This window comes from Natrix helvetica (genome assembly GCF_964273705.1).
Source record: "Natrix helvetica genome assembly, chromosome: 1".
NCBI lineage: Eukaryota > Metazoa > Chordata > Lepidosauria > Squamata > Natricidae > Natrix > Natrix helvetica.
The window spans coordinates 142,543,034-142,557,537 of record NC_138548.1 but is presented as its reverse complement, the minus strand read 5'-3'; the positions used below and the strand labels follow the sequence as shown (position 1 = coordinate 142,557,537).

The 14,504-nt window shown below is 36.7% G+C and overlaps 1 protein-coding gene across 2 annotated transcripts in view; it reads left to right on the top strand.

Annotated features, from left to right (window-relative positions):
• The window catches only part of DARS1 (aspartyl-tRNA synthetase 1), a 52,820-nt gene that overhangs the window by 26,896 nt on the left and 11,420 nt on the right, over positions 1–14,504 (top strand). For both annotated transcript variants that reach the window (XM_081935295.1, XM_081935294.1), the window contains exons 7-8: positions 2,406–2,465; positions 13,732–13,843. In XM_081935295.1, the coding sequence (XP_081791421.1) occupies positions 2,406–2,465; positions 13,732–13,843 (172 nt within the window). The remainder of the gene's footprint in view (positions 1–2,405; positions 2,466–13,731; positions 13,844–14,504) is intronic.

The window sequence follows — 14,504 nt, the reverse complement described above, 5'->3', positions numbered from 1 at the left end:
TATTTTTTACTGCTGGATAACACATAGTGACCTGGCCCTAAGCAATGTCTAGTATGCCAAGATTTTGTGCATAGAGTATGCTCCATATTTATCTCTTAGTAATATGGAAATGTTCTCACAATTATAGTCACTTTATAAATAGGACTTAGATTAATAAGGGAAATTTTATAGATAGCCATATGCAGAATGGACCTTCTAAACAGAAATCTCAGTTCAAAGATGACTTGATTAATCTGATGGGAAATGTATGTTTGAATTTTCTTGTATATGTGATCATAGAGCAACCTCAAAAACAACAGTACTACTTTCTTTCAAAATTAAAGTGATTGGAAACTAACCCTGAGAAATGTTCTCAATGTACTTTGGAGGACAGTGGTTGAAAAAAAAAGGTTTAGGCTTGGAATATTCTTAAAAGCTAAGAAAAAAACAATGTCAGAGGCAAGTGTCAAAAGCACTAAGTGTCATTGTGGGACACAATAAGGTTTTTTCGGTTTAAAAACATTTCAAATGGCCAAAACCTCATGAGAATGCTGAAATATAGTGCAATCTCTTTTCATCTCCAATGTTGCAAAATCTCATAAGATTGTAGTCAGTTAATTTGTACATTCAGTGTTTACATTGGTTCATAATCCAAGATGTTGCAGGTACCAATGTTGCAACACATTCTTTAAGATGAGAGTGGGGAAAATGTCTCCTTTCAGATGCTGTTGAACTGTATTGCATTTTTCCCAGCCACTATGAGCAGTGACAAAGACTTGCTGGAAATTGTAGGGCATTAATGGATCTTAAATTAGTGGAGAAATATTTTGCTAAAGGATTTGCCATCTGGCTTTTCTTTCGTTTTTGTTGTTGGAATTTGATTCTGGGGCCTTTAAAACCTGGTTGTTCCCTAGGCCTTGGGTTAAGTTGGGTGGCCCCTCATGGAATTGCTGTATATTTGAGAGATGGCATTCGCTTTTATTTCTTCTTAATGTTTATTTTTCTCTTTTTTAAAAAATTGTTTTTAATAGTCTGCACCATCAGAGTTTCTATATAATCAGGTGGCCTTATAAGTTTGATGACTGACTGACTGACTTTTACTGACTATGTTCTGACCTAGGCTTCCTGATAAAGCATAAATCACGCTTAGTCCTAAAAAGTATCTTTTATTTAAACGGCTGTGAATTATGATCATTCACAGCCCGTAATGATTCACAAACAGTCTGTGAAGAGTTTGACAGATGTCTGCCACAGTCTTTCAAGGTAATGCTGATAAGCATCCACCTTTATTTCTCTTGAAACGCTGCCAGAGACCTAATTGCCAATTCGTTTTGCAAGACCAAGTGGAGCACAGAGTCAAACGGAGCATCTCAGAGTTTGAACCAACCAGAATGAACAAAATTGCTTCCTGCAAAGGCTCACGTCCGTTTGCTCCTTTTTTATGTCTTATGGGAGGGGCCAATCATCTCCAAGATTTACTCCCAAGTTGCCCTTTTGGTTTAATTGTTCTTGCCTTCTGTAAGCTCTGCACATGCAGAGTTCTGTTCTTCTGCCTCGATGATGTCAGACTTCGGAGGTTCTGGAGGCGGCACATAACTACCAGATGGCCCTGGCCCCCTCCCTGCCTCTGACACAGAGCCCTTGTCCGAGCCTTCCCCGGACTCCAGGACTGGGCCATGTTCCTCCCCAACCTCCTCACTGTCCGACTCTGTTGCCAGTTCTGTAGCCGTCAGACCATAACAGACTGACTGACTGACTGACTGAAGTCTCTTGGAGATTACAAATTGGATGTTATAATTCTATAGTCTGTCCAAAGTTTAACCTATTTTCCACTTAAGGCTGGAGGTTATGATGCTAGAACCAACATATATCTGTTACCTTGGGGGCGGGGGGGTTACATTGCATTTGTGATTTAACATTTAGATATCAAAATTGAAATATGTATCAGAAGCCCTCCTATTTATACAATCAATGCAGTATACAATATACAGACCACATAGTTACATCTCTTGATTCTGTAAAGTCAAGTACTCTTATTGTGTTAAGACACTTTCTAGGTAACAGTAGTCCTTGTTTAGTGACTACCTCATTTAGTGACAATTCACAGTTATGATAGTGATGAAAAAGTAACTTTACCATCAATCCTTGCATTTATAACCTTTGCGGGTTCCTAAAGCAAAGTAAAGCTGAAGTAACATCAAAAGCCCAATTGTAATTTCACTGCTTTGCTTAATAATCGAGTTGTTGGTCCCAATTATGATTGCTAAATAAGGACTACCTGTTTCTGTGTCTTTGGACATTAAACATCTTTCATGTTTATGTCCTGAACATGCAACAAAGTCAGCCTTTCTTATTCTATACAGTATTTTGTTTTCTCCCTCTTTCCTACTGTGGTTTTCAATATTTGTTTCTTTGCAACCATTTAGGAAGGGAGAGCTACAGTGAACCAGGATACAAGATTGGACAACAGAGTTATCGACTTGAGGGTAAGAACCTAATGACTTGTAACTGATCAAATTGATCAAAACCTGGCAAGAATAGTGTTATAAGAATGTATGTTTCAAAGGATGCATAATACATTGTTATAAATACATTTTACTTAGCAGTAATGGAAGGTATGAATTGCACAAAAATACTAAAAGATTTTATTTGCTTATCTAATTAACCTAACTACATTTTCTGTGGCATTCAAAACCAAATTGAACAAAATTGATCCAATCTTCCTTTCCTAAAAGAATTTTGCTAAAATATTTATATTCTAGATCCTTCAAAATAGTTAGTTTCTCAGCTGCCCAGTTGAAACTAACCAGATAATGTATTATATCATCTCTTCCAGTTGAACTATATGGGAGTCCTATCGTTAATTAACTTAATTAACAATCATTAATTAATTAATTAGCATATCATTTTCAATAATCAAGCCATAATTTGCTAAAAAAAATTCCTGGATGCCGTATACCACTTAGGTTTCTTATTAGAGATAGCCAATTTTATTTTAGCTACCGTATTTTTCAGAGTATAAGACGCACCAGAGTATAAGATGCACCAAGGTTTTGAAGAAGCAATTTAAAAAAAAAGTAGTTAAGGAGAGAGAGAGAAATACAGTAGGTAGGTAGGGAGAGAGAGAGAGAATTGGTTGGTAGGCAGATAGAGTGATAGAGAGAGAGAGAAATACAGTAGGTAGGTAGGGAGAGAGAGAGAGTAGGTAGGTAGGTAGGTAGGTAGGTAGGTAGGTAGGTAGGTAGGTAGAAGGATAGAGAGAGAGAGAAACACGGTAGGTAGGGAGAGAGAGAGAGAGTAGGTAGGTAGAGGGAGAGAGAAATACAGTAGGTAGGTAGGGAGAGAGGGTAGGTAGGTAGGTAGGTAGGTAGGTAGGTAGGTAGATAGATAGGTAGATGTTTTCAGGTGTATTTATCCATGTGCTGGAGAAGGAAATCTGACAATCTGCAGCACCTAAGACTTGTTTCTGCTGGCACAGCACTTGATCAATGTAATTCTCATCAATCACTCTAACTAAAGAGCTTTCCGAAAGGGGGGAAAAAGTTTTTGCACTCTGCAAACCTCCCCAAAATGGCCGGTTTTTTTTTCAAATAAAAGGCATGAATATCCTTGGGGGGGGCTTGCGGAGCGCTCCTGGGGGAGGTGGGGGGGGGCAAAAAAGAGCAAAAAATGGCCCATTTCTCGCAAAAATGGGCCTGTTTTTTTCTCAAAAAAATTGCATGCATAGCCTTATGGAGGCTTATAGAGTGCTGCTGGGTTGGGCCAAAAATGGCTGATTTTTTGCTCATTTCTGCCCTCTGCAGCCCCCAGGAGTTCTTTGAAAGCCTCTATAAGGGTATGCACAGCCATTTTGGTAAAGGGGGCGGGGCTTCGGGAGGCAAAAAAATGCTGTATTCGATGTATAAGATGCACCCAGATTTTCAGCCTCTTTTTTGAAAAATACAGTATTTCTGATGCTCTAAATGGGAACAGTGAAATAGAAAATTTATGTAGAATAAGTTCAAGGTTGAATATATATAGCAAATTATATTCTTAAACATTCATAAATATATATGCATGGAAAATACGTGTCAGGAAGCTGCATTATGGAAATAATACAAAAGGGAAAGCTGATTCATTGTCAGACTTTGTCAGCTATATGCAAACCCTTGTTTTCTAATTGAATTGAATTAAATTTTGTTTAAGTTATATGTCCATCACAAGGTATTTTGATATATTTAAATAAGTATAATCTCTTACAATTATTACATTACCTTTTCAATTAAAAATTTATATTCTTTTTAACCTACTAATTGCATTCTTCATCTAAGAATGAAATATATCTCAAAAGACATTGACAGTTATTGTAGGTTTTATGTTTGTTTGTTTGTTTGTTTTGGTCAACAAACATCCAAAGAGATAGACATTCCTTTATTTATATGTGCGGTTTTGTATCACATTCTTAATATACTGATTAGTTGAGGTAATTTACTATTAAACTTACAATAGTCTTAATTTTAATATTTCTCTATTTGTGCTTTTATACTATTGTAAGTTACCCAGAGGACAGTGAGAGGGTGGAATATAAATTAATAAATAAATTCTAAAATTACAACATTAAAATGCAATGGAATTGAGGCAGAACACCTCAAATCAGCAGGTATAAAATTTTCCCAACAGAAGGAAAAGTTTCTTGAATAAAAATAACTTTAGTAGCTTGCAGTATACAGTTAAAAAGTATGATAAAGGTCATACTTCACATCAACTTAATGGTGTCTTCATGAAGATGTCCATGTTATTTTCTTAGCTGTAGTATGACATAGTGTTTGCCATTACTTTCTTTTCCTGTATAGTAACTTTAGAACTTTCTTAAATAACAATGATTGGTAAAAATGGCTTACATTTTGCAAACGTTTAGATCCTCAGTATCTTAATGCATACAGGTCATCATACATGCAGATATAGGAAGAGACAAATCGGAGTTGTTTTTGCTTGCAAAGTAATACAACCACCTTTTCAAACCAACAGTAGGAAAGCCAAGTTACAAAACGTACTCATTTCATCTTCATAAGGCTAAAACTAAATTGTAGTTGAAAAAGGGTGGATTTTTCATTTCTCAACATTTTTATTTATTACATTTATATGCCCACCCACCCATTTCACTCCGCAAAGTGATTCTATTTTATGTTTGTTTACACAAATAAATACAAGTATTATTTAATGTGTGGGTGTATTTCCATATCTTTTATGGGTTTTGAAATAAAAGATGAATAAAAATAATTCAACTGTTATATAGAAATTATTCTAGTCACAAATGTATGATATGGTGAACTGCTCAGAGACATACGTGAAGTATTTCTTCTTCTTTTTTCTAGTAAAGTTCGGGTTTCATAAAATCTGGATATAATTTTATTATAACTGTTATTTTAGTTAAACTCTGGGTAAATTACCCAGATCAAAAATTTCTTAAGAAACCTGACTACAAATTGTTTTAACCCATAAAATGACTCACTTATAAAGCAGATGAGCACTCATGGAAAGTTCAGTAAATTGTTGACATTCTCTAATTTCTGTAGAACAGATTGCATCAACCTTAAGTCAGCAATTATGAACTTTTAACGTTGTGTTTTTATGTAAATAATTAAAACATCATGGAAAGTTTTTGCAAAGCATTACATAAACCAAGGGTCAAAAACATTTTTTAAACAAAAATTCAAATAACCTCATAAGATTTTGAATGGGAATACCAAAATCGTATGACATTCTATGGGATTTGGGCAATTGTCTCAAATTATTTTTATTTTATTTTATTTTTCTATCAAACTTTTTAACTGTCTCTCCCTCACATAAGTGACTGTCTGTCATAGCCCACATCACTCTCTGTGAATTCAAGATTGAAAATCTCTTATTTGAATCACTGGGTTAGATCAGATGGCATTAATGAAGTTGTTTAGCACTATTAACATATTAGGTATATGTTCATCATAACTGAAATGAATCCTGTTGTGCCTCCCCCCCCCAAAAAAAAATCTCCAGTGATAGTTTTGGAGTATAAGATACACTCCCCCCCCCCAAAAAAGAGGGTGGAAATGTTGGTGTGTCTTATACACCAAATATAGCCATTTTTAGCCTCCGGAAAACCCACCCCACAGGGATTTTCGGTTTGCTCGTAGGGTCATTTTTCATCCTCCGGAGCCTTCAGGAAAGCCTGCGGAAGGCCCCTGAAGGCTCCAGAGGGCTTAAGCCAGTCCTACGAGCAAACCGGAAGTTCATTTCTGAACTTCTGATTCACCCGTAAGGCTGGTTTTTTGCGCTCCGGAAGCTTCAGGGAAGCTCCTGAAGCCTTCGGAGGGCCTCCGGGAAGCTCCTGAAGCCTCGGGGGGGGGTGTTTTTGCTCTCCCCAGGCTCCTATAAAGCCTCTGAAGCCTGGGGAGGGCAACAAAAGCATGCAAAAATGGGGGGGAATCCCCGTCATGCACGCATGCGCGCTGGGGGGGATCATGGGTGCGGCACGGCCGCACACAACCTCCCCCTCCTGTGCTCCCCACGCTTATGGCAGACAAGCCAAAAAAGGTTCTCCATCGCTGGCATATGGGTTAAACAAAAGTCAGGTCTCACCAGACTGAAGCTGGTGAGGTAGGAACCATTGGATCACAGTCTAGAGAAATATACTATGTAAACACATCTCAACCACTTTCCAAGACTAGTATTCACAGTAGGAATCATAGCTGCAGGTCTTTTCATCATCATCATCATCATCATCATAGTTTTAGTATATTGACAGATATTCTCATTCTAAAACTACTAGTAAAAGCCAAGTACTTAAGAGAGGGCATCTGTAGACCTATTTTAGAGTAACAGGAATTACAACAGACATCTTTCTGAACTGCATACAGTTTTGCTGCTAGATCTATGCCACTGGAAGTGGTGACATGAACCATGCCTATGGCTCAGATATTCGGAGGACTACCAAATAAAATAGCACATAGGAAAGCTATTGATGGCCAGGGGGAAGGGGAGGAGGGAGAAAAGTACCAGAACACATACTGTACATATATTGGAGGCAGCATTTCCATGAGCTAGAGGTTTTACATTGATTTTTCTGTATGGACACACTTCATTTGTTGTTCCAAAGAAATTAGCATTTTACTAATTGGTCCCTTGTGAATATGCCAGATTTCAAATTGTACAAGGAGGCTGCAGCGTTTTCCTTAAATTGTAGCAAAGTATTGTACCAACGTAGAATTATGCATATGTGAACACTAGAAATGTACTTGAAAGATAAAATATTGCCTCTAGCTTTCCAAAAGCAATATTCACGTTTTATGAGAGGTAGTGAAGCAAGGAATTTCACAATTATCTAAGGCTTGTTTTTGAAACTGAAGCTTCAGGAAAGTATTTCACATGTTCTTAGCACACTCTTCAGTTCAGTATCTTACTATATATTGCAAAAGAATGGAAGATCCAACAATAAAAGTTTTCTCTCTTTCACACTGCCTTCCATTAATTTAACACTTTTAACACTTTTCCAATTAAGCATTAGTTAATTGCACAAGAGAGTAAGACAAGTTTGGAGATAAGGGCAGATTGTTATAGTGGGAATTTACATATAGTCCCCTAGACAAGTCAGAAATATTAATGTTGCTTTTTGGACTAATAGATTCCAGCTTTTTAAATATAATTTGATACAAATATATTGTTAAAATGTTCAACAAACCATGGCTTAAATGTGGCTTACTATGACCAGAGAATTCAAGCATTCTTTCCTTCTTCCTATATTGGGCTAAGCTACATGGAAAGACTTTAGTTAATTGGACCTGCACATATCCTATGAACTATTCAGATCATCACCCATTTCAAGCACTATCACTGAGATATGAGAACTACTATGCTGCAGTCTGATATGCTGTCAGAGCTCTTATTGTAATAGGAAAGATTATTCCAGAGATTTTTTTTATTCTGGTTTTTTGCTTATTTTGCTGTTTAGAGAGGCAGACTATATAAAATAACTGTGGAGTATTCCATCTACTCCTAGGGTTGCTATGTTTCAGAGTAGAAGCCTCACATCTTGGGTAGCATTTTCCCCACTTCATAAAATTCACTGTCTTAAATGCTTGAGAAATATTTAATTTAGGTCTTGGAAAGGAATACATAATATATTTGGGGGGATTTACTACAAAACTAATGTGCAGTTTAATCTCATAGTATCTTGGTATAACAATCATAAGTTTATCATAATTTATTTATCAAATTATTCAATATATTCAGACTCAAGATGACCTCAAAATCCAAGCAGTGTATTTAGTCCATTGCTATTGAGCAAAATGAAGAAACAATACTGTACATTCTACTCATCCTACCTGTTTCTATATTTAGAACAAATATGAGGTTGTTTAAGAGAAACCATTGAGCCACAGACAATCAACTCTTTTATATTACCATTATCTAAGTCATTTCTTTTCAATAACTGTTCATAGCATCTGAACGATGCAACAGTAATACAAAATAATAATACTTTTCAATACATTACAATAAGCACTTTAGTACCAATTTATTTCAAAACAATAAAATAACCCAAGCAATTCATTTTAATGTTTACAGTCTAGCATTGCTAATACTCTTATCGACTATTTATATTTACCATGTAATAGTGTAATGCCATTGTGGTTGATCACATTCATTCAGAGTTAGATGCCACATGTGCAAATCCAATGAAATGAAATGATTGACAACATTTTGTGGAGTCTTAAAGGAGCGGACATGAAAGATATCCTACAATATGAATTCAGTCATTTGTAGACCAGCTTGTCTCAAGCCTTTCCTATTTCATTTGAACAACCAAGGAAAGACTTGTGACTGGATTTGAGAGACGGTAAAACTCAAACTTCTCTCTTTTGGGAAAGGTAAAGGAACATTAGCTGCAGAAAATCCTGGATGAAGTGAATTATCTGGATCCCTTTTGGGGGGAGATTTGGACCTAGGCATGAAAAAGAAATTGCATTTAGCAAGATTTGAATAGACTACCACGATTCTGGTCTTGGTACATCTCATTAGAATTTAGAACATAGAATAATAGGGTTAGAAAAGACCTTGGAGATATTCTAGTCCAACTCCTGCCCATGGCAGGAGATCCTATATGCCATTCCAGACAAATAGCTGTCCAACCTTTCTTTAACATCTCCAGTGATGAAGCACTCACAACTTCTGAAGGCAAACCATTCCAATTGTTCTCACTGTCAGGAAATTTCTCCTTAGTTCTAGGTTAGATCTCTCTTTAATGAGCTTTCACTCCTTGTTTTTTGTCTTGCTTTGAAGAATGAGTTGATTCCTTCTTCTTTGTGAAAGCCCTTCAGTTACTGGAAGACTTCTATAATATCTACTCTTCATTAGACTAGACCAGGATCAGCAACCTTAAACACTCAAAGAGCCACAAAGGTCCTAACCGGAAGCTCCTGGTTCCATTCTGGAGCCGACCAGATGTCTGGTTCCCCCATCATAGTCTCCTCCTTTTTCCTCTGCTGACTGGAAGTCGGTTCCCCCACCATAGAGTCTCCTCCTAGTGTGGCATCCTTTTTCCTCTAACTGTCCTAACTGAAAGTCCTATCAATTGTGGAGCCGACCAGCAACAGGGAGTCTCAGCAGAGGGATGAAAGAAGCACATGTGGCTCCAGAGCTGCGGTTTACTGACCCCTGGACTAGACATACCTATTTCCCTCAATCATTCATCATATGGTTTAGCCGCCAGACCTCTTATCATCTCTGTTGCTCTTTTCTGCACTCTTAGGAGCTCAACATCCTTTTTTGATATTATGACCCTGTTTGATGCCATTGAATGTCCTATTGAGCCACTTGCAAGGGTTGGTAGTTGGTAGCACTAGAGTATAATGACTCTATCCTTCTTGAATGCACTATTCCAGTCAGTATTGGTTGGAAATGAAAAGCTGAGTTCCTGGTCACTCCTGAGTGGAATGGCTCAAGAATTGGCTTAAATGTATTAATTGGATGAGTATTATCATTATGCAAATATCACCAGGTTATACAGTTGAACTCCAGTCCACTCTCTAAAGACTAAGAGGGACTGGATGGAGTGGAACAGACATGGAATGATGAATTTTAGAAAAAGAGTTAATGACTCACTATTATTAACTCTGAATTATTAGGGATGAGGTCCAAAGCCCCCAATAAGGCAGCTTCATGATCAGGGGATTCTCCTGGATTCCTAGCTCCTGCTTGAGAGGCCAGCTGATACAGTGACCAAGAGAGCTCTGATTGGTAGAGCAGTGGCAACTTTTTGGAACTCTTCTCCCTTATCACCTCTTCAGATTGCTGTAATATGCTTTATGTGGAGCTTCTTTTGTAAACTACTCAGAAACAATTGTAGGTAGAGAATATAGCAGCCCATTTGGTAGTGGATAAGAGCCATTTTAGCTAAGTAATACCCATACAGGTTTTGTTTTGTTTTTTGTTTATAAAAGCATTGGTAATTACTTGTCTTTTGTATTAGTGAGTCATCAGAGTCTTTGATTGTGGAGGTGTCTAAGCATATTAAATAAGTAAATACCGTATTTTTCGGAGTATAAGATGGACCTTTTCCCATTAAAAACGGGGCATGCAGAGGGTTTGGGAGGCCTGAAAAGTGCTCCTGGTGGCCAGGGAGCACAAAAACCTTTTTTTTTTAAATTTACCTCTTCAAAATCTTGGTGCATCTTGTACTCTGGTGCGTCTTATAGTCTGAAAAATACAGTAAATGCATTAGTCAAATCGTAAAAGGTTTGACGAAAGATAAATATCAGCAAATCATATAGTTCATACGTTGAAACCCTGTGTTATAGGTTGTGAGACTTTTCTGATTCTCTTCCTATCCCTTCTCCCACTTCTAAATTTGTACCAGAATGAGGCTCCACTGTCAAGAAAAATGCCCCCCTTCCTCTCTTCCTGTCAGAAGCCTTTACACTAACAAATAAATTAATTCAATACCACCCAGGTATTTTACAGCTTGCAGTAGATCTCTCATATGCTTTTTTCTGTTGGTAAATAATGTGGTGCCTGTGGCCATAGGTGTACCTTCAATCTCCTTTCTTGTACTTGGCAAGCTCTCCGATTTTATTGTATTCTATTTTATTTTAAGATTGTTTGAAATTGGATGAAAAGGGGGAAAGCTGCTACAGTGCAAAATACCAACTTTACCTAGCATTTTTATTTATAAGAAGACTTCTGTCTCCTACATAGACTTGAACCTACATCCTTAGAAAATAAAAACATTCAGTGTTTCCTTTTCCTCACCTGCTCAGAAAGAAAAGACAAAGATGTAATAGAGATTATTTGGGAGGTGCGTGCTACAGAGTATTAAATTAATCATTTTCTTCAAATAAATCTAAAGGGAAAACTCCAAGCTCTCTAGACCCCATTTCTAAACACACTTGACAATCTTTGGTGACATTTTTTCTTTAAAACACAGTCACGTTTAAGCTCAAGGGTAACTAAGCTGTACATATTTTGAGCAAACCATCCATCTCAAAAACAAGAACCTGGGTATCTGAGACCTCTGTCCATACCTCTTGCAATGTTCAGAGGCCAAAAATAAAAATAAGATACAACTTCCAACTAGAGATAAGATGCCTACTCTTTGCAGTAAATGAATATTTTATAATTAGGTGTGCCCACCGTGAGTGAATTCCGCTAAATAACTGAGAACAAGACAGGCTAATCTTTAGAAATCCCAGCAAAATTGTAGTTAAGAGCTTAGTTAAATTACAATAAAATAGCAAGATTGTATTTGTCCCTTTCTCTCTGGCTATTTTGCTTAACTCAGTTGACTAGCCTTCCATTGATGCAAAGAAGATGAAGCTTGATTTACTTTAAAGAATACAATCTGCTCTGTTTAAAATTTCTACACCCACATAACGGTGACAGTTATGTCACAGTTCCTTTGTTTTGTTGCATGTGTGTGGCTTGCTGATATATCATGTGAAAAACCACATGTTGTAACCTAAAAAGATAGGCACCCTAAAAAAAGTTAATAGTAAACAGAGTTCTATGACGCATATCCCTTTTAGCAAAAAAACCCAACAACCTGTAACTACTTTAGGTTTGGCAGCTGCATGTTCCTAGTACTTCAACATTAGCGTCAGTTGTGGGTTTAGCACTGACTATGGAAGTGTGAATCATATTGTTTTTCCTTCTCACTGAGCCACAAAGCTTGTTAGTCTGTTTATAAATATGTGGGTTAGCCAGTTTGTAAATGGTCCCTCTGACCCTTTTTAAAACTAGCTAGCTTGTCTATATTGTTTGGAGAAGTTAATAGAAGGAATGATCCTTTCACCTTCATACAAAACATATTTTGTTGTTTTATTATTGTTGAACTATCTTTTTTGTACAGCCACCTGTTGTTTGCTTTTTGAATGCTGTAAAATTGATGCACTTCCTATTTTAACAGATTGATTTGTCGTTGTTTTCCTTTTCTTTCAACAATTCAGCTTTTACATCCCATTTATTATTGTTATATCTGCATTTGGACATGTGGAAAATGTTTTAAATTTGAACCATTTCAGACTTAGAATGTCCTATTTGGAGTATGAAATGGACTGTTTCCTCATCTTGAAAGTATTTTGGAACATTGGCACTTGAAACATTTCCAAACCCACCTCATATTTAAAACAGAGCATTTTGAATCTGAAACAGTTTGCATTCTTAATGTTTTGCACGCCCATACCATAAATCTAACTAGGATAAGAGCAGCTTCACTTTGGAACAGCGTCCATCATTAGTGGCTATAATGGCATGGCAAAGAATTCTCTTATCTAAGCATGGATATGGTAATATGTCCATTTTAATATACCCCAGAGCGAGGGTTGATATAAAACAGCCTTGGTCATTTCGATGAGCAACTTCTATCAGAAAAGAAGTGGAGGATTGTAAACTAACTCATTCTCTCTGATCTCTCAGTTTTTCTATTATTTATTGTTTTTTTGGTGTAACTATGGTATAAGAGTAGGAACAGAGTAATAAGATAGTTCTGCTTCTGTAATCCAGGTCAGGTTTTGTAAAGTTGGGTTTCTATTGAAATAGATATTTTTTCCTGCAAAGTCCCATGGAATTTGATCTTCTGCATTCATTCATTCATACATACATGTTATCTACAATTTGTAGTAAAGTATCAGATGCCAATTAATCGCTTATCCTGGAATCAGTAATGAGCAGGATGAAGATCAGTATGTTTAAGTAAGGTCTTTAATAACTTTTAATTCACTTGATAGCTTCAACTGTTCCTGTTAGAAATAGGTTGTCTATAGTGTGCACCCTTTTGATTAATGTTGGGTTAATATTGAAGATGATATAAAAAAATCAAAGTTACAGATAGGCTTGTCAGAATTGTAACAGAGGCAGATAGATGGGAATAGGTTATACAGGTTCTTAATGAATTACACTAGTTATATTTGTTTTCAAGCTCAAAGAACTAGTTCTTACATTTGAAGCTGTAAACAATTTCAGATCCATATTGTCAAAGAAGTGTAGTTTACTACATAGCATCTTAAGAGCTTCCGTTTGCTTACAATACTACATACTGCTAGTATGTGTTTTCAGCTATTACTGTTGGCATTACCGCTTAATATTACTGCTTTTGGGTAAACATGATCAGGTACATCTACAGGTCCATAGGTAATATAACATCCTTGAAGTAATATTTTAATGACTTCCATTGTCCTGATCAAGGCAAGCAGTTGGTCTAGCACGTAAAGTTATGAATCTTAATATAGTATCTTTATTTTCCAGACCTCCACTAGTCAAGCTGTCTTCCGTGTCCAGTCTGGTGTTTGTCAACTTTTTCGAGAAACTCTCATTCATAAGGGGTTTGTGGAAATTCAGACTCCAAAGATTATTTCTGGTATGCATTCGATATTTTAATGGATTCAGAAGAATTTACACATTGAACACATGAATTTGGGGAAATCTCATTTCTGCGTTAGCCAAAATGAATTTATTTTAAGTACTTGGTTGCTCATTAGCACTTCTTTTTAAGTTGCTGCTGCCGCCTTTGAAACAATAGCTGATTTAAAAAGCTGAAACACTTTCCATTCTCAAGCATGGTATGGAAAAAAAATTCTCTTTATTTAGTTTCTTGTGCTGTCATTTTCATTTTTGAAACTGACACTTATACCGAGGGTATATTTTAAAATAAGTCCTGTGGGGTTAGAGCAGTGGGTGGCACTGAAGAATTTATATGCTAACCTGGACTAGAGAATTTACCTGTTAGTCTCAATACTGCCAGTCATACAAAGCAAAGAGTTCTCTAGTCTTAGAGATTGCAAGACCTTCGTGCTTGTGATTCCTCCTTTTCCTCCTAATTGCCTCTATAAGTTTGTTGCCACTTCCTTCTCTTCTGAAACAAGCTTTGATGCTCTTTGATGCTATGCTAAAGTGAAAGATACCAATTGAGGATTGAGTTGGAAAGTCCCTTTGTTGTAGGCAATGGGGAAAACTTGACCTGTTGACCCAGAGCTTTGGAGTGGGGTAAGAGGGCTTAACTTGGGTTGGCTTGAGGGTTG